The following is a 21,450-nucleotide window of genomic DNA, read 5'->3' on the forward strand; positions in this document are numbered from 1 at the left end:
TAGAAATGGTTGAAAATATATGGAGAAAGATGATTAGGGTAAAGAGCTAAAGCTATGAGAGACATTTTTCTAGCTCATGTCTGTATTCCGGTTTGTGTCTCTGCCATTTGCTCTAGTAATAAAGCTGCAGTCACACAAAATATCGCTGCGATATCCGACGTGAAATGCAAGGCCGGCGGCGGGAATACTTCTAATCTGAGGAAACACCTGGTCACTGCTGCCAATTTAGAGAATTATCTCACTATATTTAGAAACTTTTCAGACCCATCCAGCGACCTTTTTTCAAAAAAGTGACTAGTTTCTTCTGTGTTATTGGTGACTTACTGTGAAAGAACCAATCGTTCTGCAATTATTGTCTTGAAAGAGTGGTGCTGCTGTGAGCCTCTTCCTACAAAGGCTGTCTAACTCGCCTGTGGTCAGAGTGCAGAGAGGAGAGTCTCTCTGTTCCCTCGTTGGAAATCTATCCCACCCAGAATTATAAAGAAAATGCTTTTAATAATTTTTTTTCTTCTCAGAAACGTGCACTAACACAATTCCCTGAATTCTGTTCACACATAGCTTCAACCTTCTTATTCACCTCGTGTCTCTAATAATTGTTTTGTCATGGGTAGCAAAACCTGTTATAAAAACAGGGTTTGGGCCACGACAAGCTTCAGCCTTATCTGTCCTCTTAACGGTATTGTTAAGGTCGTATTCAGCTTTTTAGGGAGACTCTAACCGAAACAACATTGTTTTAATTCAATTCAATTTTATTTATATAGCGCCAATTCATGAAACATGTCATCTTGAGGCACTTTACAAAGTCAAAATCAATGATATTATACAAATTGGTCAAAAATTTCCTATATAAGGAAACCAGTTGATTGCATCAAAGTCCCGACAAGCAGCATTCACTCCTGGGGAACCGTAGAGCCACAGGGAGAGTCGTCTGCATTGTACATGGCTTTGCAGCAATCCCTCATACTGAGGAAGCATGAAGCGACAGTGGGAAGAAAAACTCCCCATTAACAGGAAGGAAAACCTCCGGCAGAACCGGGCTCAGTATGAACGGTCATCTGCCTCGACCGACTGAGGGTTACAGAAGACAGAGCAGAAACACAACAAGAGAGACAAAAAAGCACAGAAGCACACATTGATCCAGTAATCTGTTCTACATTAGATGGTAATGGCGGGTGAGCCGTCTTCTCTGGATGATGTCACAGTTAACAGAACGCCAGACCAGGTGTACCTACTATGAAGATAAAAGAGAGAGAGAGAACAAAAAGTTAAAAGCTGAAATGACAACAGTCATTTCAATGTAATGCAATGCAAAACTGGAGAACAGTAGATTATTTTACCGATCTTCTCCACCTTAAGAAACACGCACTAAGGGGACTAATGAGAGGAGCTAACAATCTGCTGTCACATGTTCGCCTCACTTTCATCAACACTGACTGCTGCCAACTATTTAGCATCTTTCCAGACCGCCCCAGTGACTTTTTTTTGTTCAAAAGTGACAAGCAATGGATCTAGAGGTTTTTTTTTTGTTTTTTGTTTTTTTCAATGTTGTTTGAGACTTTGGCAACAAGGAAAAGCACTGATTGCTCTGAGTTTACGGTCTTTTCAGCAAACCATCAGCCCCTCCCGCTTTGTAAGCTCTGACAGGCGGTCAGTCAGTCAGCGCCGCTGTGCTGCTGCAGCAAACTCAGCTTGAAGTCAGTTCCCCATTGAAAATGAGTCACGCATGAGCACTAGATTACAAAGCGGGATGTAAATATGTTATAAACATAATCTTTAACGGGGAATGTCAGACATTTTAAAGTACGTATTTTTTTTTCATTTTAAGAGAACAGTTAAAAAAGGTATCCTGTTTTTAATGCCTAATTCTGCAGTGTAATAGTCTGCAGAGCTTTAACAAAGTCTGTGAATCTCTAGTTTTTATTCAGTTCTAGTGTGTTTCTGCAACTTCCTCTTCCAAACCGCACACAACGAACACTAAAGCTCATTAAGTAAATGGCTTTGGGTTAGCCACACAAAGCCATTGTTTGTATGGCTGTCGCAGGATTAAATGCCCTGTGCACAAGCAGGTAAAGGGTGTGCAATGGAGCCCATGCTTCAGAACCTGATATCACCCCATGCATATTTCACTTTTCTTGCATGATAATATGGTTTTGACAACAGCCCTTGATTAAAGAATATCAATCATGTGCATCCTGCAGGCAGAGAAAATGAATACAATGCAATAAGGCTTTTATTGTGAAGGTTTTCAGGAAGCTTTTTCTCTTCAGCTGCTGCTTTGATGGGTTTAATGTTCTTCGAACTGCCTCAGGCTAAAAGTCTTATATAATTATTTTTGCTGCCCGTTCGAGTATAAACAGACCCTCAGCTAAAATACTGATTGATCAAGCAATTTGATCAGCTGCTAGCAAGTAAAGATAAACCAGACCAGGCTGAAGGCCACACGTGTTACCCTAAGCTATCCTTGTTTCTCTCCGCAAGTGAAGATAAAACCCTCTACAAAAATCCTTTGTTGCTCAGCTGTAAAGTCTAATTACGGCTACATCAGGTGGTCTATCCACTGCTTTCTGCTTGAATCTGTAATGAAATGTGTGAGATGCAGTTTTAATAATATAATTTAAGAACCATAATGATAACCGCCTGACATTCTAACCCAGTGACCGTTAAACCCGGTAAAATGTCTAGATAAGTCGTTCATGCTAAAAAATTATATTTTACATCGGATATCAGCAGTTTCACTCTTTTTATTTAAAAATAATAATGATTAGTTGCATCTTTGACTGTTTCTTTTTCATAGCTATTAAACCAGCAAGAAGATCTTATCAATATTGGATGTATTAATAAGGGTTTAGGTTTATCGCTGTAGATTTATTTACAGGAGAAATTACTTCTTCTCCTTAATTTACATACCGTTAAGCTGAGCCAGTGCTGCAGCAGTTCATTTTGCTTAAAAAGGGATGATTTTTGTAATTCTAGGCCAGCATTTCATCGCTGTAATTAATGCTTTACCACCTGCTGAAGCCTCCTCCCTTTCACTGCCAGTTGATTATTGATCCTCTTGAAAAGTTTTTTAACCTCACAGCCAAGCCCCAAACCTTGCTAACCAAATTTGCTTCCATTTAAAAAAAAAAAGAAAACCTTACATTTCAATCTGTTTTCTTTATACAAACATGACGTGGATGCTGCACACGGTCATCTGAAATGACAGGCAGGATCACATTTGAATAATCTCATGTTACGCAACACGCCTCCCATGGACTCAAACAGGCCTGGGGAGTGAAGTGGGACCAGTAATTCAGGCGTCAGTGGTTGTGCCAAGTTGTAGCCATGGCAGACACTCCCTGCAGGCTTCTCTGCTGCTGCTGCTGCTGCAGGCTGAAGAATGCTTCGTCACAGCAGTCCGGCAGGGTGGGGCTCAGGAGGAGGGGAGACCCGGCTAGATCTTCAAACTGCTCTCTGCTGCAGCGGGACACTCGGAGCACTTTGATGTGATGCATGATGAAAGCTGGCTGCCTTTCTTCTTGTATTGGAGGCTGTGATACTTGGAAAAAACCGCGGAGCCAAAACTCTTATCGGAAATGATCTACTGCTTCGCTGCTTTGCAAAAGTATTAGTAACCATGGGATGTTTTTGTGACTTTTTGTCACGGTTGCAACTACAAACCACTACAGCTCCAGTATATTGTATGTAATAGGAGACCAACACAAGGTGCTTTTGATCCAAGCCACTTGTATTTAGCTTCTTAAATACAAGGCATCCTCCCAGCTTCCCTGCACCTGTTACAAAAAAAGCATCAGTTTTCCACCACACAACGTTCTGCATGTTGTTAAAAAACATCTAATGTTATGAGATCATATGAGGCCTGATCTGACTGAAGCACCATCTTGCATTTATTAGCTGTAGAGACAACTATTGGCGGGATTTCTTGTGGCTTTCTTCTCGCCACACGCCCATAAAGGCCGGATTTGCAACAGATTCTTTCACCTGAGCTGTGAAACTCCGCAGCTCCTCCAGAGTTGATATGAGGCTGGTGGGGTTGCAGTTGTGCCCTACTCTTATCAGTTCTGGATAATGGACCTTAGCCCTGATCAGTGTGCTTGGTAAATTGTTTTATAACTTAAGTTTGCCGTGATTTTCTCCACAAAGATGTCTCTTTTATTGATTGTTGTGTTCCTCAAACCTCATGGTGGTGTTTGTTTCCCTGATGTTCTTTAACAAACCTCTGAGGCTTTCACAGAGCAGCTGTCCACTGAACTTTATAATGAGGATAATTTACAGAAGGCAGTTGGTTGCATTGGATATTTTTGTTTAGGGGTAAAAGAGGTTGAATACAAATGCATGCCACACTTTTCAGGTTTTTATTTGTAATAAAATGTGGAGGACTATGTATCATTTACCTTCCACTCCACAATTTAACACTACTCTGTTTAGGTCTATTCTAATATAACATATCATAATCTCTATTGCAAAGTAAGTGTCCTAAAGGAATGCTTGGATGCAATATTTGGAAGTAAATAAACTGCAAGTGTTATGCATTCTTGCTCTGCATATCCGTGTGTGTGTGGCAAGTCGGACTCTGACTGCCCCCAAAGCCTGAGGTACGGCTTTGATGGCTGCGATGCTAAAGCTGACAGAGAGGCTTCCTTTACCACTGTGTGAATAACGACGAGTCTGAAAATGTTATAATAGTGACACAAAGAGTAGGGATGGGCATTTACCGTATCATTTTTATTGTGAAACATTTCTTATCATAAGAATTTAGCTTTATTGTGACGGTGATGAATTCCAATTAGTGGCGTCTGAAAAAACCCAAAAACCATCAGTATTGTAATTTTTACACATTTTTGCTCGTTTGGTTCCTTGAGAGCAGTAATAAATATCAATAAATTCCAAAATCTAATTATTTGTAGTTACTTTGAATTTTGCTTTTATATGTTACATTATTAAATATATCTTAAAGCACAGCATTTGCTTATTGGGGCTATAATTAATGTGACATGCAGTCACAGCCATACATTGAGTTAAAAAGACTAAATAGTATTTTATCATCACGTTTGTCATTATCACAGTAATACCACAATATATCGTTATAACATTTAAAGTAAGTTTCGCCCACCCCTGACAAACGGTATCAGAGCTGCAAATATATCTGAAATCATGCTTAGAGTCCCAATAAAACACATGGACCTTGGGACTGGGCCTCCGAATTAGCCTGTGGCTAGAGGGCCTAAAGATTAGATAACCTTTTCTTTTAAATGTAACATTGTTTTACAACGTGTCCCTGCTCAAAAGAATTTGAAATAAATGGAAGTTTGTGCATGTAAAGTGACAAAAATTCGTCAGGCTCTGCGGTTTTAGAAGAGTGTTTTATATATTCATGGAAGAGTCCATGGATGTTATTGCCCACATTTTCTTTGTGAATAAAGTGTGAATAATTTAAACATTGATTAAAATAAATAAGAAATCAGCTTCATGTTTAGATTGTCAGGTTTTTAACCACTGATGCTGCTGCAGTCCATGTTCCTGCTAATTCACCACCTTTCTCTATTATAGGCGCCTGCTTGCTTGCTAAGAGGCTGACTGTGCATTTGTGCAGCTGATATCTAAGAACCTGATCAGCTTTTAGCTCACCGTAAGCGTAGTTAAGCCCGCATTGAAGCGCGTATTACACACAACCAGGCAGAAACCTGTCATGGCCGACTTAAGGCTGAACAATATAGAAAAAAAAGCATATCAATAAAATAGAAATCAGATTAATCGATATTGATAATTATCAAAACATTCAAAAAATATATTTTAAGTGTAGGACTGGCCATTTTATTATGTTGCTTAATTACCTATTTTTAAATAACAGACGCTGAATTCAAACTCAGCCCTTTTATTCAACCAAATTTTTACCAAAACTGTGAATCTTAAAATAGGAAAAAAGAAAACAAGCTCTCTGAACTCTTTGAAGCTTATTTATGTCTGCGTTTGTGATTGGTTGGGAGGATGTAATGATTGTAATATTAACCTACATGATAGGCTAGAATGCAAAAGGAGGGAAAACTGTTCTTCTATTGAATTTTTTATTGAACCTCTTTTTTTCTGTTGAACCACACATCTATTGATCGATATATATCGTTATTGAATTATCGTCCAGCCCTAGGCTGACCGTCAGGTTGAGAAGATGAGCGTGAGGTGATGTTTCCCCTCCGTTCATGAGGCGTTAAAGTGTTGCCGTTGCGTCGTATGTCGAAGCTGGGGAGTTGTGGCTTTAGTTACTCAGTATTGTTCGCCTTATAATAGAGTCTCTCTTACTGAGTCACCAACAAATGCATGTATCTTACAATTATTTAATTCCCCTTAAATTCGATATTGCAGCCATGCTCAGTAATCCTGGCGCAGCCAACATTTGGTCATTTTAGCCGACTTCAGGTTAAGGTGCAGTTCATGTATTTTTCACCGACGCTCCTGAGGTTTCAGGCTCATATGTCAGACTCTGTGTTTAGCGTCTGGGGGACGCCGGGCTGTTGTTTTTGCTTTAATACATCTGCCACTATAATAAGCGCAGACGGATTCAGTTATTTAGATGCAGCTGTAAGTGAGACAGCTGATGGAGATGAGCCGCTAACATTCAGGAAGCTTTTTTGTTTCCCCATCGGCAGGCTGTTAATATTCTAGGTGTAACAGATGGGAAAGCAGCCGACCAAAGTGTGCGATTGTTTTCTAGTCTTCCTGGCAATTAGAGGCCCTTCTTGTTCCCCTCTTTACTGCCCGCCTTGCTTTGAAATTGCATCGACTCCACAACGAGAGCGCAAGGCGGCATGAGACGGCTTTAGCGGCGTACTTAGATAGATGACAACCTAAAGGCATATGGGCTCTCCCACTAAAGTGTCTGGATTGGATGTGGCCGGTGAGGATTGTGTGGAAACTGCTGCTTAATACGAGCCTCGCCTCTCGCCGTTGAAACGCAGCTCGAAAATGGGGGCTAAACCCCCCTGATGATGGAGGAAAAGCCTAAAACGACTCCCCGTTTAAGGGGGTGCGTTTGCTGCGCTAACGTCTCACTATCATCCAGTGTTAGAATCTGCTTCGTTCGGGGTAAAATGGGACCGTAGAGTGAAGCAGCAAGAATAACGAGAGGAGTCAAGGTTTAATGGCTGCACTCGTACCTCGTGGAGCTCTGAAAGGTTTTCTATTGAAGTGTCGCTCGAGCTCCAGTAAGTGAGACGGCATAAAGATTTGCCGCTGAGGGAAGCAGGTGGGTTTTCAGCTGACAAATGCCAGCCAGAGTAAAGGAGTCGCTCTAATGTTTCCTCCTCAGAAAGCTGTTATGTCTCATCATCAAATGACGTTTTTTATTTCTCGGCTCGTCGTGTTTATGATGGACCAATCCTGCCTGCCACCTACTCGTCTAATATATTGTTGGGCAAATTAATTATTGTGCCTTTTTAAATGCAACAACATAAAAGATTGATTCAATGACTTATCAAAATGTTAGTCAAAAATTTATATTTCAATCTTTAAATGTTAGACTTAGTCTTTAATTGTCATTTTGTATGCACAGAGTGCATGCAGAACGAAATTTTGTTGCATACAGCTTGTAAATTGCAGTAAAAATTTAATTACAGTATAAGGTGCAGCAGTAATTTAAAAGTAAACAATTTAAATGTAGACAATGCAGGAGAAGTCACAGTGTACAGGTGAGTATTTTTTAAAAACTCACCTGTTTTTAAAAAATACTCACCATTGTGCATAATGTTATAACTTGGCTTTGTGCCATTATGCTCAGTTTGTTTTTAAAGTCTCTATTTTTTACTTTAATTTCTTTTTATTGAAGCAAATTTTATAGTTTATTTCCTCCAGCCCTTTTTTGTTTTTTTTCATATTTATTTATCTGAAATGAAACTTTAAAAAAAAAAGCTGAATCTGTTGTTCCATTTGGAAACAAGCTACTTTGTTCCTTTACTCCATGCTCCATACGGCTGCTCACTCTGGCAGTTCTGTTGGTTTTGAAACAATATTTTTAACACCTTGAAATACCTAGATAAGAATGGCCTTTTACCACCTTACAGCAATATCAACCAGTCAGCTTTTCTTTATTGGTACATAAGAGGCTTCCATGATAAAAACATCCATGTGACACCTAGACAGACTACATTCAACTTTTCTCCACTCCTAGAGACTCTAAGTACACAACAGAATATATTTGAGGGTTTAAAAAAGTAGATTTTGCATATGTCATCTTGCCCTGGAGACCTACAGTCATAATAAAGTAAGTTTAGAGAATCAGGGAGAAGTTGTAAAGCCCACAGCTACTAAAGCAGCACTGGTTTTTATTCAGCATATATTACATTCCTGGAGGAACGTTATTATGGTCACAGATAAAGTGACCTCAACCAATATTGAGTTAAGGTCCTTGGCAACACCAGTCTGGAAAAATACTGAGCTCAGCCACTAAAGTCTAAACTCTGCATAACTGTTTGGTAATGGACAAAAAAACAGACCCTACAACGTTTTAAAACGATCCCATCATGTGAGTTTTGCTTTTTTTTTATCTCTCTTTAGCAGCTATCTGTGCTGCAGCTTTAATCCTGGTTTATATGTAAACGGGAACCATAAGTATACAGGGTTTTTGCTATTTTCTTTTGTTTTTATTTCACTCTAACTTCCTGTTTCATCACCTTCCTTAGACCTGCGCAGCTCATTGGACTGTGTTGGTCAATCCCATGAAAACAAATGTTATGGGTAACTTTGGTCTGACACTCTGGCTTTATTTACATATTTAGGCCAAGCAGTAAAAACATATTTGAAAGCAGCCGCACCTATCGTGTTTTACAGAAGATAACATTAGACAGACCAAACAGGGTAATTCGCTGTGCCTGTAAGGATTCAGCACATCCGCTTCTAAATCTCTCCATCTTCACATTTGTATCTCTCATCTCACTGCTCTGATTTGTCTCCATTAGGCCTCATAAACATCGACTCAAATAGTCTGTCAGCTTTAGAGGAAGTCATTTATTTTGATTCACATGCTGCCTTCTCTTGTACTTTAGCAGCAGTTAATGTTAAGGGGCAAAACTTTATCATATTTATCCGTCTAACGTTTTAAACCTGGGAGTATATGCCTTCATCAGCAGGAGGAACACCCATGAATAGACCCTTAGGTGGAGTTCCTTAAAGGCGAACTCCTAAATTGAGAAAATTTGACACATAAACATCCTGAGTTTATCAAAAATCTTAACTTCATGAAATGTGAGTTGGAGATGCTCTTAAATTTGGTAGAACGGGCAAAAACTCCCATAAGGCTAGTGTGCTCCTTTCAGTCTGTTCCCACCCATGAATGAGTTGTGTGTTGAAGTAGGCCACCTTGTCACAACGCTCGGTAAATGCATCGGTGCATAATTTGCACTAGGGCTGAACAATTTTGGAAAATCTAATTGCAATTTTTTTTCTTAATATTGCGATTTAATGCGATTTTTTTTTTTTCTAGTTTAATTTATCATGTCTTTTTAAACATATACAAACAATAAATCAACTTGTTTCCTCGCTGTGCAAATTAGTTGCTAAAAGACCCACAGCATCTAAACTCAGAGCAGTAATGATTGCGTTCTGCCTACAATATATTTCAACCAAAATTGCAATTTTGACTTTTCTCTGCATTAACCACAAGCAACAAAAATGGCCTCTAGATAAAGATGTTTGTAAACAAGGACTATTTAAAACAAGAACTTTTAATATTTCTATTAATCAGAATATTATTGAAGGGAACAGCTTTTAGTTGATTTGGACATCAGTCCTTGTTGAACATAAAGTGCAACCAACAAACAAGTCTATGTATTAAACTGATTGACCAGAACTTAATGCTATGTATGATTATATAAACTCTAATACAAGTAATAAAATGAGATTATCTCACTGCTGCAACTGTCTTCCCTTCCATGTGGAGGCAAACCCACTTTAAACATTTTACTGACACCTAATGGACGTGGCTAATTCCCTGATTATAACATAGCCAAAAATTGCAGACTCTGCGATTTGGAAATTGCGTTTTTTTAAATCGCGTTTATATTGAAAATGCGATTAATTGTTTAGCCCTAATTTGCACATTAATTGAATAAAAATACTTCCCCGTCGACATAAACAAATACATTTCGGAATGGTGCTTTTATTGCAGTTTCCCGACTGCAATAGGAAAAGAAACTGTTGCTGAACAAGACATCGTTGCCCTTCCCAGGAGCGTCGCATGGAAATTTCATACGGATAATTCAGTCCCACCCAGCTGAATGGGCTCGGGGTCGACTGATAGAGTCCCGCTTCCTTTGCCAGCTTTCTCTGAAATGCTGCTGTTGCTAAAGGCACCTCAGTGTGGTCAGAAAATCCTGCTTAAATTCAAGCTTTTTTGTCCCACGGGTTTAAAGCCATGTTTTTTTTTTTATATATTTAAGTATCTTTAAACCACTCTACACATAATTTCTTTGAAACATTATCTGAAGCTTTGGTGTCCAGTATTTGTTTTGTTTAGACACTTTTTCAAGCGTATCTGTTTATTGAATCAGTGGATAAGCTTTTTCAGAGATTGAATTCAATTTTCATGTGTGTGTGTGGGGGGGAAGGGGGCGTAATTGTAGGATACACAAGGCAAGGCAAGTTTAATTATATAGCACTTTTCAGTAGCAAGACAATTCAAAGTGCTGTATATGAACAGAAAAACATTAGAGGTAAATATTTCATGGGAAGTGAAAAACATTATATTAACACAGGAACAAGCAAATCCATGACTAGACTTCTTTAGTATAACTGGAAAAAGCTTAATCACTAACATTTAAAACCCAATTGTTTCTATTCACACAATAGCAAGCGTACAGAAAGTATAAAATCACAGTACTTGATTGTTTCTATTCATAATAAGAAATAAACTAAGCAAATCCTTGGGGGTTTCTGATCTAAAGTAATTGTATTACATTTATCTAAAGCTAGAACTAGAATAACTTATTTTGTTTTATTGTAATAAGAACAAGCTAAGTAAATCCTTGACGAGATTTCTTTAGTTTCACTGGAACAAGCTCCACCACTGATTCATCACAAGTAACACTGCAAAAGAAAAATGGATAAATCAGACCCTGTGAGCTAAGAGTCTTTAAATCGCAGCTACAAACACATCTGTTCAGACAGGCCTTTCACTCCTAGCTGTTCAGCTGTGGATAACGTCTGCTTTTATTTGTTTCGGAGTTTAATTTTTCTATATAGAGCTTAAAACTGTTTTGAATTGCGCTATTAAGAACTTTTTATCCTGTTATTTTCCTATACATTTTTATATTAGATCTATTTTGTCTCAGCATCTTTTTGTTTGTATTTTAGCTTGTAAAGCACTTTGTGCACCATATGGATAGTTGAAAAGTGTCATATAAATAAACATTGATTGATTGATTGATTGATTGATTGATTGATTGATTGATTGAAGAGTTTTGGTCTGATTCTGTGTCCGTCCTGGTCCACATATTGACTGTGTGCATGAATTTGACCCGAGTTCCACACAGTTGTTCCAGTTCCCAACCCTCTTCTTTTCATGGCTTGACCCACAAACTCAAAAAGATAATTACTGTGTAGAAAAGAAAACAAAAAGGAAAATATTTGAAACCAACTTTAATGCATTTCCACAGAGTGTTAAGAGCTAAATATTGTCTCTAAATGGGCGTCTCTGAAACGACACTCAGCCTCACAGCGCTGAAATAATTGAGCGTTTCTGAGGTTTTTTCCCAACAACCGCAGGCAGGTGCAGCTCTGTGAGGACGCTGCCAATTGTCTCTGTGCTTTTAAACACTCAATCACTGAGGGCCCTCATTAATGTCTAGTACCAATCAGCCTCCTATTTTTGTCTCCACCTCTCTCTCTCTCTCCCTCCCTCTCATCCTTCCCGTCATTTGTCGTTTCTTTTTTTTTTTTTTTCGCTCCTCTATATCTGTTTTCACAGTTTTCGGTGAGTTCATTCAATTCCTTGCCTGCCTGACGGTCTGTGAAATAAACACAGCGTCGGCCCAGAGCGCAGACACGGTGCAGAGTGAATAATGGTTGCGTTTTCAGCACCGTTCAGCTGCTGTGGCAATATATTAACAAGGTTCTTGGAGGTTTTTTTTTCTGCCTGTCGTTGTGCTGTAAATGAGACATCTTCACAGCTAAATGGCACTTATGCTAAAGACTATTTTTTAATGTAAGCATTCACTGTGTGTTTCAATTGCTGAGCAACAAGTTTTTGTTTCCCATAAATAAGTGAACGAAAAGTAATGTTTCTGATTAGAATAGTGCAAAATTAATCAGTTCTACCTTTCTTCTCTTCTCTTTCAGAGGAAATTAAGGCGGAATCAGAAAAGTTAAGGTAAGCCATTGATCATCCGGTGGGTTTTACGTGTCTTTGTGGATGTTGAGGCGCTCAGTTTCAGGCCTCTCTGTGTTGCTGTTCTCCAGCGTTCGTAAAGGGGATCATTAAAGCCGTGTGTGTGTGTGACCAGGTGTTTGTTGCTCTGCATCCAGCTTGTTTTTGGTTCCTTTCTCCTCTTTGAGCTTTTTTCCCCTCAAAAACCCCTCTGTGTGATCATTAATAGTTTCCTTTATGAACCCCTGCCTGTTGCTGGTCTCTTTTGTCTCACTGTATGTTTATTTGTGGTTTGCCCCCTGAAAGGAACCATGGCCTCTGGAATGTAACATAGCCCCCCCCCCCCCCCCCCCCCCCACTTTGTTCTCCCTGCCAAGTCCTTTTTCCCCCCTACCTTTGAATTTTTCTCCCTTCTCTCGCACTCTCCTTTAATTTTCCCCTCAACACTCTCCGTGTCATTGACTAATTCTCCAGTTTCACCCAAATTTCACAGTTAAAGTCAGATGAAATAAACATGCACACAGCCTCGCCCTGCTGGCAGGGCTGCCGCCGCTTTTGGGCCCGGTCCAGGTGGCTCACGTCTATTTTCTTGGTGCATCTCAATACATTAGAATGTCATTAAAGTTAATTCAAAGTAATCCACTTCAAAAAGTGACTGAATGTTATATAGGTTCATTACACAACGGGTGTATACACTGCAAAATCGGAACTAGAAATAAGTAAAATATTCTTTAAAATTAGTGTATTTGTCCTTGATTTGAGCAGGTAAATAAGAGGATCTGCCAATGGAATAAGATTTTTGCACTTAAAATAGGAACAACTCATCTCCATCTGCTTATTTTAAGTGCAGGATGTCTAATTATCTTATTTTAGGGGTAGAAATACTCGTTCCGTTGGCAGATAATCTTATTTACCTGCTCAAATCAAGGATTAAAAAACTAACTTTAAGAACATTTTACTTATTTTTTAGATCTGTTTTTGCAGTGATATAGTTGTTTTTCTGTTAATTATTCTGTGTGAAAACCCAAAATTAAGTTTATCAGAAAATCTTTATGCAGGACTGAAAAAATATTTTTGATGCCGCATGGCTAGATGCCAGTAAGCTTCTAGCTTTGTTTATGTAGCTTTGTTAGTGGCCTTGAGCTCATTTGGCTTGTTAGTCCTCATGTCCATCATCTTCCTGTGGGCAGTGTTTTCTGTGGATTTTGGATTCGGCCAGTTTGCTGCAACAGTGATGCTCTGGTCATTAAAGGCGGTATTGGTTCTTTTGGCCGTGTGGGCAGGCGCCAAGTCCTGCTGGAAAATGAAATCAAGCATCTTAATGAAGCTCGTCAGCCGAGGGAAGCATGAAGTGCTCCTTAATTTCCTGGTAGGCGGCAGCTCTGACTTGGAACTTGATAAAACCCCCGATAACCAACACTAGCAGACAGCGTGGTTCCCCAAATCTTCACATTCTTACTGGACCTCAAGCAGCTCTGTTTCTGTGCCTTTCCAATCTTTAGGCTTTAGGGCCCTCACTTATCTAGTTTTATTTTTTATTCTAAAAACACTCAACAGTCCAGTCATGAATCTCTCTGCTTCACAATCCTCTCAAGGCCACTGTTATCCTTTTTGCTTTTGCACAATCTTTGCCACACTTTTTCCTTCCACTCAACTTTCCACTTATCTGTCATTACCCAACCTCTACAGCTTTGTTGCTTAGTTTACCCCATTGTCATGTGGGCCATAACGATAGTATAGCATTTACTTAAGTTAAAATATCCCATCAATATTTGTGTTATGCAATTTTCTTTTTTATAAGAAATTACATTTGTTTGTTTTTTTGCAGGTAATGTTTTTGATGTTAACAATTTTTTTTTGATAACTTGGTATTGAAAGTTCTTCTGTTTCTGCTCTCCTGTTGCACATAAGTTTGTTGATGACTGAAACTCATCTAAAACCAATAAATGTTGAGTGGATAATTATAAATATAGCCTCAAATTTCCCGTTTGTCAGCTGAATGAAAAGAAAAATTACTCATAAGTTACATTAATGCATGTCATTGAAATACAATGTTTTACAGTATCAATGTATTTACACAGAAATAGAAAAGTAAAATGTTTAGTATGAATAATTTGTGTTACTTTAAATCACTAAAGCAACCACTGCTGCAAAATTTTATAGTTATAATAATTTGATAAATAACATTACTCTTGATTCATATGTTCTTAAGCAAAAATAAAGAATAAGCAGCTACCGAATGTTGTGAAAGTATCAAAGTGTAGAGTGTTATACCTTTTAGCTCTTTATAGAGTAACACAAGTACAAGCAGCTCAGATTAGCTGGTCTATCTGCTCATCTGCAGCCTGCAGCTTAACCAACATGCCGCTCATTGCCATGTTTAAATGCATGACTGTCCTGGTTTTTCAAGACCGGAGGTATATCCAAATATTCAGATTAATCTTTGAGGCAATGGAAAAAGTGTTGTTAACTTTTGTTTTTTAGCCAGCTGAAAAGCAGCATGCAGCAACAAGTGTGGGAGGGGTGGTGCTGTTGCTCTGTGCTCCTTATATACCAGAGAAAATCTATCCTCTGGCATAAATTTAGAGGTCTCTAAATAAAACCTTTTATATACATTGATACAGATATCTGGCCTGGGCTTAGCTGCTATAAATTAAATGTAGGTCTGTAGAGACAGGGTAGAGTGAACATTAATAAATGAACTCGCTTGGTTGTTGGATGACTGAAATGTTAAGGAAATAAACTATTTTAGCATTAAGAAAACACTAAAGATTCTACCTTTTGTGTTTACCCTTGAGATTTCAGTGCATCAATCATGCTTTGGCTTTTTTCACTAAATTTTAAGTACTCTATGCCTCCATTTTGTAACTATATACTGAAGCCATACAGAACAACCAGATGATGCAAGACCTCTCAAATGAGATTACAGATCTCTGCTAGTGGAAAGCCAGAGCTGGGTTGGTCTGGTCTTATTGTTCTCTTTAAGGACGGGTTCCCTGTGTGAAAACGTCCTCGTTGTACGGCTGCTCTGGCCTCAACGCTGAGAACCTGGAGAACGCTTTGCAGAAGACAGACCACAGATCAGAGCTGCTTGGATTAAATCACAAAGAGAGAAAGACGTTTGAATGACTAACTGGATCCTTATGAAGCAAATGGATCTTCACTGCTATATGAAGGTTTATATATAGGCAAATATTTACATTAGTAAGGTTTATACAGTACCTCTGAGGTACATAAAACGTCAGTGCAAAATAAAATAATTAACCCTAACCCTAATCATCTTAATGAATAAAATATCTAAACATAAACCTATAAAAACATCAAATGAACTAAAACACAATAAAATACAAACAATGGGATTAAGATTAGTTGAATTGTTGTGTAAATAAAAAAAATCAGCTGTTTATATTATATTAAATAATGAACTCTGTAGAAATGGCTGATCAGCTAAGGCTCTTTTGTTTTCTGCCTTTCCTCCAGAACAATCAGACATCAAGACGTGCTAATGCATATTTCAAAGTAGAGACGGGAAAAATGCACTTAAAATATTACCACAACAATGTGTAGCATTTCAAATCAATCCTTGTGTGCAGCCAGACCCCCACACAATACATATTCTGCTCTAAACTAAAACTTGCTCGACCCCGTCACTGAAATAGTTGCTGTCCGTTGCAAAACTGTGAGATGAGCGGCAATAATTGCTTTGGAAAATCTGAAAGCAGCATTTATTGATTCATTAAAGGAAACATTTGATGGATAACTCTAAAAGCAACTTTACTTTCAATTTTGGTTTATTGTCATTACAAGACTTATTCTATTACCAGCCTTTTCTCTAGTTGTACACTGTACAATAAGTACCTGCCCATAGTTAAAAGTACCTGTTTTCCTGTATTATACAAGATTTACTACTTAAACCTATTTAGTCTCCCACAAACTTCATTATTGCCTGTTCTACCTCACAATCTGCCATTAAGGTCTGTCTCCTTTCAGAAGTTGCATGTTCTGAATTGTGAAAATAGTCCCAAAAGGACATTTCCTCTCAGATCCCTTGAATCACTATTTAAGTTTATTATTCACATTTTCTCCAGTAACTCCATAAGTCCTGAACTGGAAGGTTTTCTAGCATTTCTTCACTTAAAACAAGCACAAAATGCACCTTGTCTAAATATAGAGAAGCGGATCAATAACTTCCCACAGTCCAGTTTACTCAGCCTGGCACGACGACTAGATTCGGGGGAAACATAAACACTAGCTTTGTCTAAAGATGAGAAAAGGTTCGCCAACAGGAGCAATTAAACCTCTTAATAGCCAGAATGAGACGTGTTTGTTGAAGTTGATGCAGAACACAAACCTTTTTAGGGACGATTGATGTTTTGTTGGCTGCTGTATGCTGGACTGAATCTTGGCAAGGTACAAAAGCATTATAAATAGTTGTGTTAGCAGAAAAGCAGATACACTTATTGTTGCACCTTTCACTCTGAAGCTCCTAGAAACATTAAAACCTATTTTTAAACACAGGCAAGAGCGTAGAACTGCATTGCATAGACTGTCCCTTATAGACAATCTCATGATCTCTCTGCTGTGGCAGTTTGTCAACATTATGTAATTCTTCATAATCTGTGATCAGCAGATCACCCACCCATCGGTCCATTCATTCACCCATATATATATATATATATATATATATATATATATATATATATATATATATATATATATATATATATATATATATATATATATATAAATAATATGGGAGTGTGTGTGCTGGAAACCTGTCCAGGATCAGTGTTCTCCTCTCTGGATCCCTATTTTCGTTCCATCTTGCTGCTCTCGTTATAATTTCCACCTCATCCTCTCTTCTCCTTTTATTTTACTGCCCTCTGTGATTATGCCCTGCTGTACTCTGTGAGGTGGTCCCTCTGAAACCGGCTGAAGTCACCTCTTTTCACTGCCAAGACATAAACAAAGCAGCCTCCTCCCTGTATCTGTCTGCCTCCCTCTCAGCCTCCCTCTGCAGCTCCCACCCGTTCTCTGCTCTCCTCTTATCCCAGCTCGTGCAGTGGGTGTGGCGGCAGTGTCTAGGGAACCAGCGGCCCACGTTTTTTGTTTTTTTAGTCTGTGTCGCTCCTCTTTAAAATTTCAGACACAAAAACATTTGTCCAGGACGAGCTTTGCCGTCATAAACCCGCGGTGACAATCAGAATCAAAACGGCCAGATGGGCTCAGCCTGCTTAATGCCTCTCTCCTGCTTTGCAACAAGAAGCAGTTCTTCTGTATGGCGAAACATAACATCCCTGGCACTTAATTTTTCATGCTCTGTTAGCCATGCGTGGATGTCAGGAGAAGTGCGAGTGTGTCAGACGGATTTTGAGCCCTTCTTCTTTTTCTCAAGTTGACAGATTGAACTCTGTGATCTGTGTTTTCTTTCCCCCCACCCCCATATTTACCCACTTTCTTTTCTTCCCTGCATCTTCCCCTCCCAGTCCGCCGAGTGGAGACGGCAAATCTGGCTCCAGCACGTTGCCGCCGATCAAATCAAAGACGAACTTCATCGAGGCCGACAAGTACTTCTTGCCGTTCGAGCTGGCATGTCAATCCAAATGTCCTCGCATCGTCATCACCTCACTCGACTGTTTACAGGTCAGTGGTAGGAGGACGAATATCCTCCAAAATGTTTGCATATTTGGTTTGGATCTGAAGTCTACATACACGGTGTTTATGTAGAAGCCATCACTAAACTAGGATTTCACTTGAAAATGGATAAAAGTCCCCAGTTGGGTGTTTCTCTTGAATGTTTGAGTTAGTTGCAAAATGAAACCTGGATCATTCATGCAGGGTTTTGCGTACAGTTCTGATTTTCGGACAAACACAATGGATAATTTCTGTTCTGGAAAGGGGTCCGCACAGACTCTTGGAGCTGCATAATAGGAAAGGAAGCAGTAGTGTCCAAGAATTGAAGGACCAATTGGCTTTTATAGCTACCTTGAGCTGAGTCACTAGTGGAGCAAATCACTAAGTGGGGAAACAGATTTGAGTTTGAAGCTGATTTCAAAACTGTGTGTGGAAGTAGAAAGTTTTAAATTAAGCAATTTAAATAAAAGCCATCTGGGAGAAAGAGGAAGGGGAAATAATTCAAAGATTTGGAGGAAATTAACGAAAAGCAATGGATGACAACCGTTTCTGCATCTACTCTGTATTCTGATATTTTGTTGCAATGCGGGGAAAAAATACCATGTCAAATGTTGGAGATTATGTCCGGTAAGTAAAGCGGATCATTGTCTAATGGGGACTGCACTTAAATTATCCATTTTAGGCAAATTCTGGAAAAGGTGCAGAGAGTAAAGACCTAATCTTTTCACACAGTTCATACATTTTCTATAGGGCTGAGAGCTGAGTTATTGCACAAATCTGAAATTATGCTCACTTTATCTCGTCCAACACCAGTTTTGATGCGTGTTTGGGGTCATTGTCTAACCGCATCAAAGTTTTATCATATATTAAGATAATTCGGGTTGGATGTTTAGGAATAACTAAGGTACCACTAAGACTTAGGCCTAGCTTGAACTGGAAACTGCTTAAGTAAACTAATAGGTGATCGACTGAAATGAGCAATAACCTGTACGGACGAGCCAAACGCCTTCTGGGGAAAAGATTTATGGTCAGATGAGACTAAGCTATATAATATAATAAGCTATATTTGAGTGAGTCCTGTAGGCATACAAAGCCAAGAATACACTAATTAACTGTGAACATGGTGGTGGTAGCTTCATGCTGAGAGTCATTTCGCTGCCACTGGTGCAATGCACAAAGTGGAGTGATAAAGAAGGGCTACATCTAAATGATTTAACTTGTCTGTGTTTCCACCGTTTTTCTCTTGAGTTTTAAAGTCATGGTGGCAGCCCAACAGGACAAAAATCACAAATATACATCAAAACTGGTTTTGGGTTGGATAGATCTGGCAGAAATTAAGCTTCTGGAAATGCCTCGACCTCAACAATTATTGGACATTTAATGCCAAAATCTGTTTGATTGCATAGATTTTATAGTTTGTCTTTGATTTGCTAATGGAGATTGAATTTAGTGTTAAGTGGACCGTATGCATATATCCTGAATCAGTATGTAAGTTTAAACATTTTTGCAGATTATAGAAAATCCACAATCACATTTTTGCTCTGGATTCTTGTTTTTAAAATTCATTGATGTACTATCACTTTACACCAGAATAAACAATGATTCAGATGGATCATTAAAAGCCCCAAATTAATGATGAGGGTATGTAACGGTATATCTGGAAGCTCTGAGTCCTACTGAGAGGTACAGAGAAAATAATGCAGGTGGGATTTTTTGTATTCCTTCCAGAACAAGTCAAGGCAAGTTTCACTGGTTGTGCTCTGGGGTTTTTTCAAGTTGTGCTACTATATGTGTTTACGTATCATCATATTTATGTGACTTGCAGAAGCTGATAGCGTATGGCCACCTGACGGGCAGCGCTCCGGACAGCACAGCACCAGGCAAGAAGCTGATCGACAGGATTATCGAAACCATCTGTGCTTGTTTTCAAGGACCGCAGACCGACGAGGGCGTCCAGCTACAGATTATTAAGGTTTTATCTGTTTTTCCCATCTCGGTTATCTCCTTTCACTATGAAGATATTCAACGTGTCTAGCTTTACTTTCATCTTGTGCTAACTGAGTTTCTTCCTCTCAAGGCAAATATTGAAACCCACTTTTGCCACTTTTGTCGATGCGTGACCAGAAGAAAATAATATTCTTTAGATATTGAATATATTTAATTTCTAATATTTATTTTAAATATATCTTTTACAAACGCATCGTTTCCCAATGTCCTTTGACCCAGTATGAGTTGACATGCTCCTTCAGTGTCTCTTTTGTTATGATGTTTTAATTTTCTGGTTTATTTCTTTTATTTGTCTTGTTTTTTTCTTCTGCTATTTGGATCAACTTGTTTTTTTTTTAATGAATATATTGGACTTATCACTTTGGGAAAGTGATTATTGGTCTTAGGAAAACAAATACCATCTGAGGCTAAGAAGTGAAATGATAATCATCGATGTAGCTGCTGCACTGTATAAATAAGAACCTGTTAAACTCAGGTGGTGGAAAGAACATGCTTGAAAATAGATTAATTTTGACTTGGGACGAGTTCTGAGATCTCAAATCTGCTCAAATGCATCATTTGGTTTTAGGACAATGTGGCTAAACAAATAGAACAGCTTTAAAATTAAATTAAAAGATTTTTATCGTGTCATTTTTTTTTAAAGCTTAGCTGCTACATCTGCAATTTGATGTTTCTTCCTGCAGCATAAACACTCTTTTCACCATGAGGAGTGTCTGTTTTTATTTACCAGTGGGGAATAAAATATCAGACAGTCTATTAGGATTGCGTTCATCTCACACCTCCTGTTTGTCCTTCTCTTTAGGCTCTGCTGACAGCAGTGACCTCCCAGCACATAGAAATCCACGAAGGTACCATTCTGCAAGCCGTCCGCACCTGTTACAACATCTACCTGGCGAGCAAGAACCTCATCAACCAGACGACGGCGAAGGCCACGCTCACGCAGATGCTCAACGTCATCTTCGCACGCATGGAGAATCAGGCAGTACGTCCAAATGCTGTAAAAAAAAAAACTCCTTGCAGTTGTGTTTATTTAAAAGTGCAGCTTCTTTCTTGAGCCACAGTCTCTGACATCTGCTCTAAAGGAAGCTAGTTGATGTTAAAATGAATAAAGACGTTTATTTATCGGGTAGGACAATCAGCATTTTTAAAGATGCCATGCTATATTAGCATTTTAAGAAAGCATCGGTTTGGATCGTAATACAGGTGCATCTCAGTTTATCAGAATATCATTGCTATGTAAATTAATAAAATTAGTAAAACTCATATAGTTGTTTAATTAACCGGTATATTATGGAGGAGACTGCCCACTTGACAGTTGTCCAGCCTCTCCACAAGCTACAAACAGGATGCTTGCGCAAGTCTTGAAAGTCTTAATAAGTATGGAATTTTGAAACACTGTTTTCCAGACCTTGAAAAGTCTTGAATTTTGTGTGAAAGTCTTAATAAAGTATGTGAAA

At 38.7% G+C, this 21,450-nt stretch overlaps 1 protein-coding gene across 4 annotated transcripts in view; it reads left to right on the top strand.

Annotated features, from left to right (window-relative positions):
* The window catches only part of arfgef1 (ADP-ribosylation factor guanine nucleotide-exchange factor 1 (brefeldin A-inhibited)), an 87,936-nt gene that overhangs the window by 17,773 nt on the left and 48,713 nt on the right, over nucleotides 1–21,450 (top strand). For all 4 annotated transcript variants that reach the window (XM_036125324.1, XM_036125326.1, XM_036125327.1 and 1 more), the window contains exons 2-5: nucleotides 12,325–12,355; nucleotides 17,839–17,995; nucleotides 19,812–19,958; nucleotides 20,796–20,975. In XM_036125324.1, coding sequence (XP_035981217.1) covers nucleotides 12,325–12,355; nucleotides 17,839–17,995; nucleotides 19,812–19,958; nucleotides 20,796–20,975 — 515 coding nt within the window. The remainder of the gene's footprint in view (nucleotides 1–12,324; nucleotides 12,356–17,838; nucleotides 17,996–19,811; nucleotides 19,959–20,795; nucleotides 20,976–21,450) is intronic.

This window comes from Fundulus heteroclitus, chromosome 21, assembly GCF_011125445.2.
Source record: "Fundulus heteroclitus isolate FHET01 chromosome 21, MU-UCD_Fhet_4.1, whole genome shotgun sequence".
In the NCBI taxonomy this organism is placed as follows: domain Eukaryota; kingdom Metazoa; phylum Chordata; class Actinopteri; order Cyprinodontiformes; family Fundulidae; genus Fundulus; species Fundulus heteroclitus.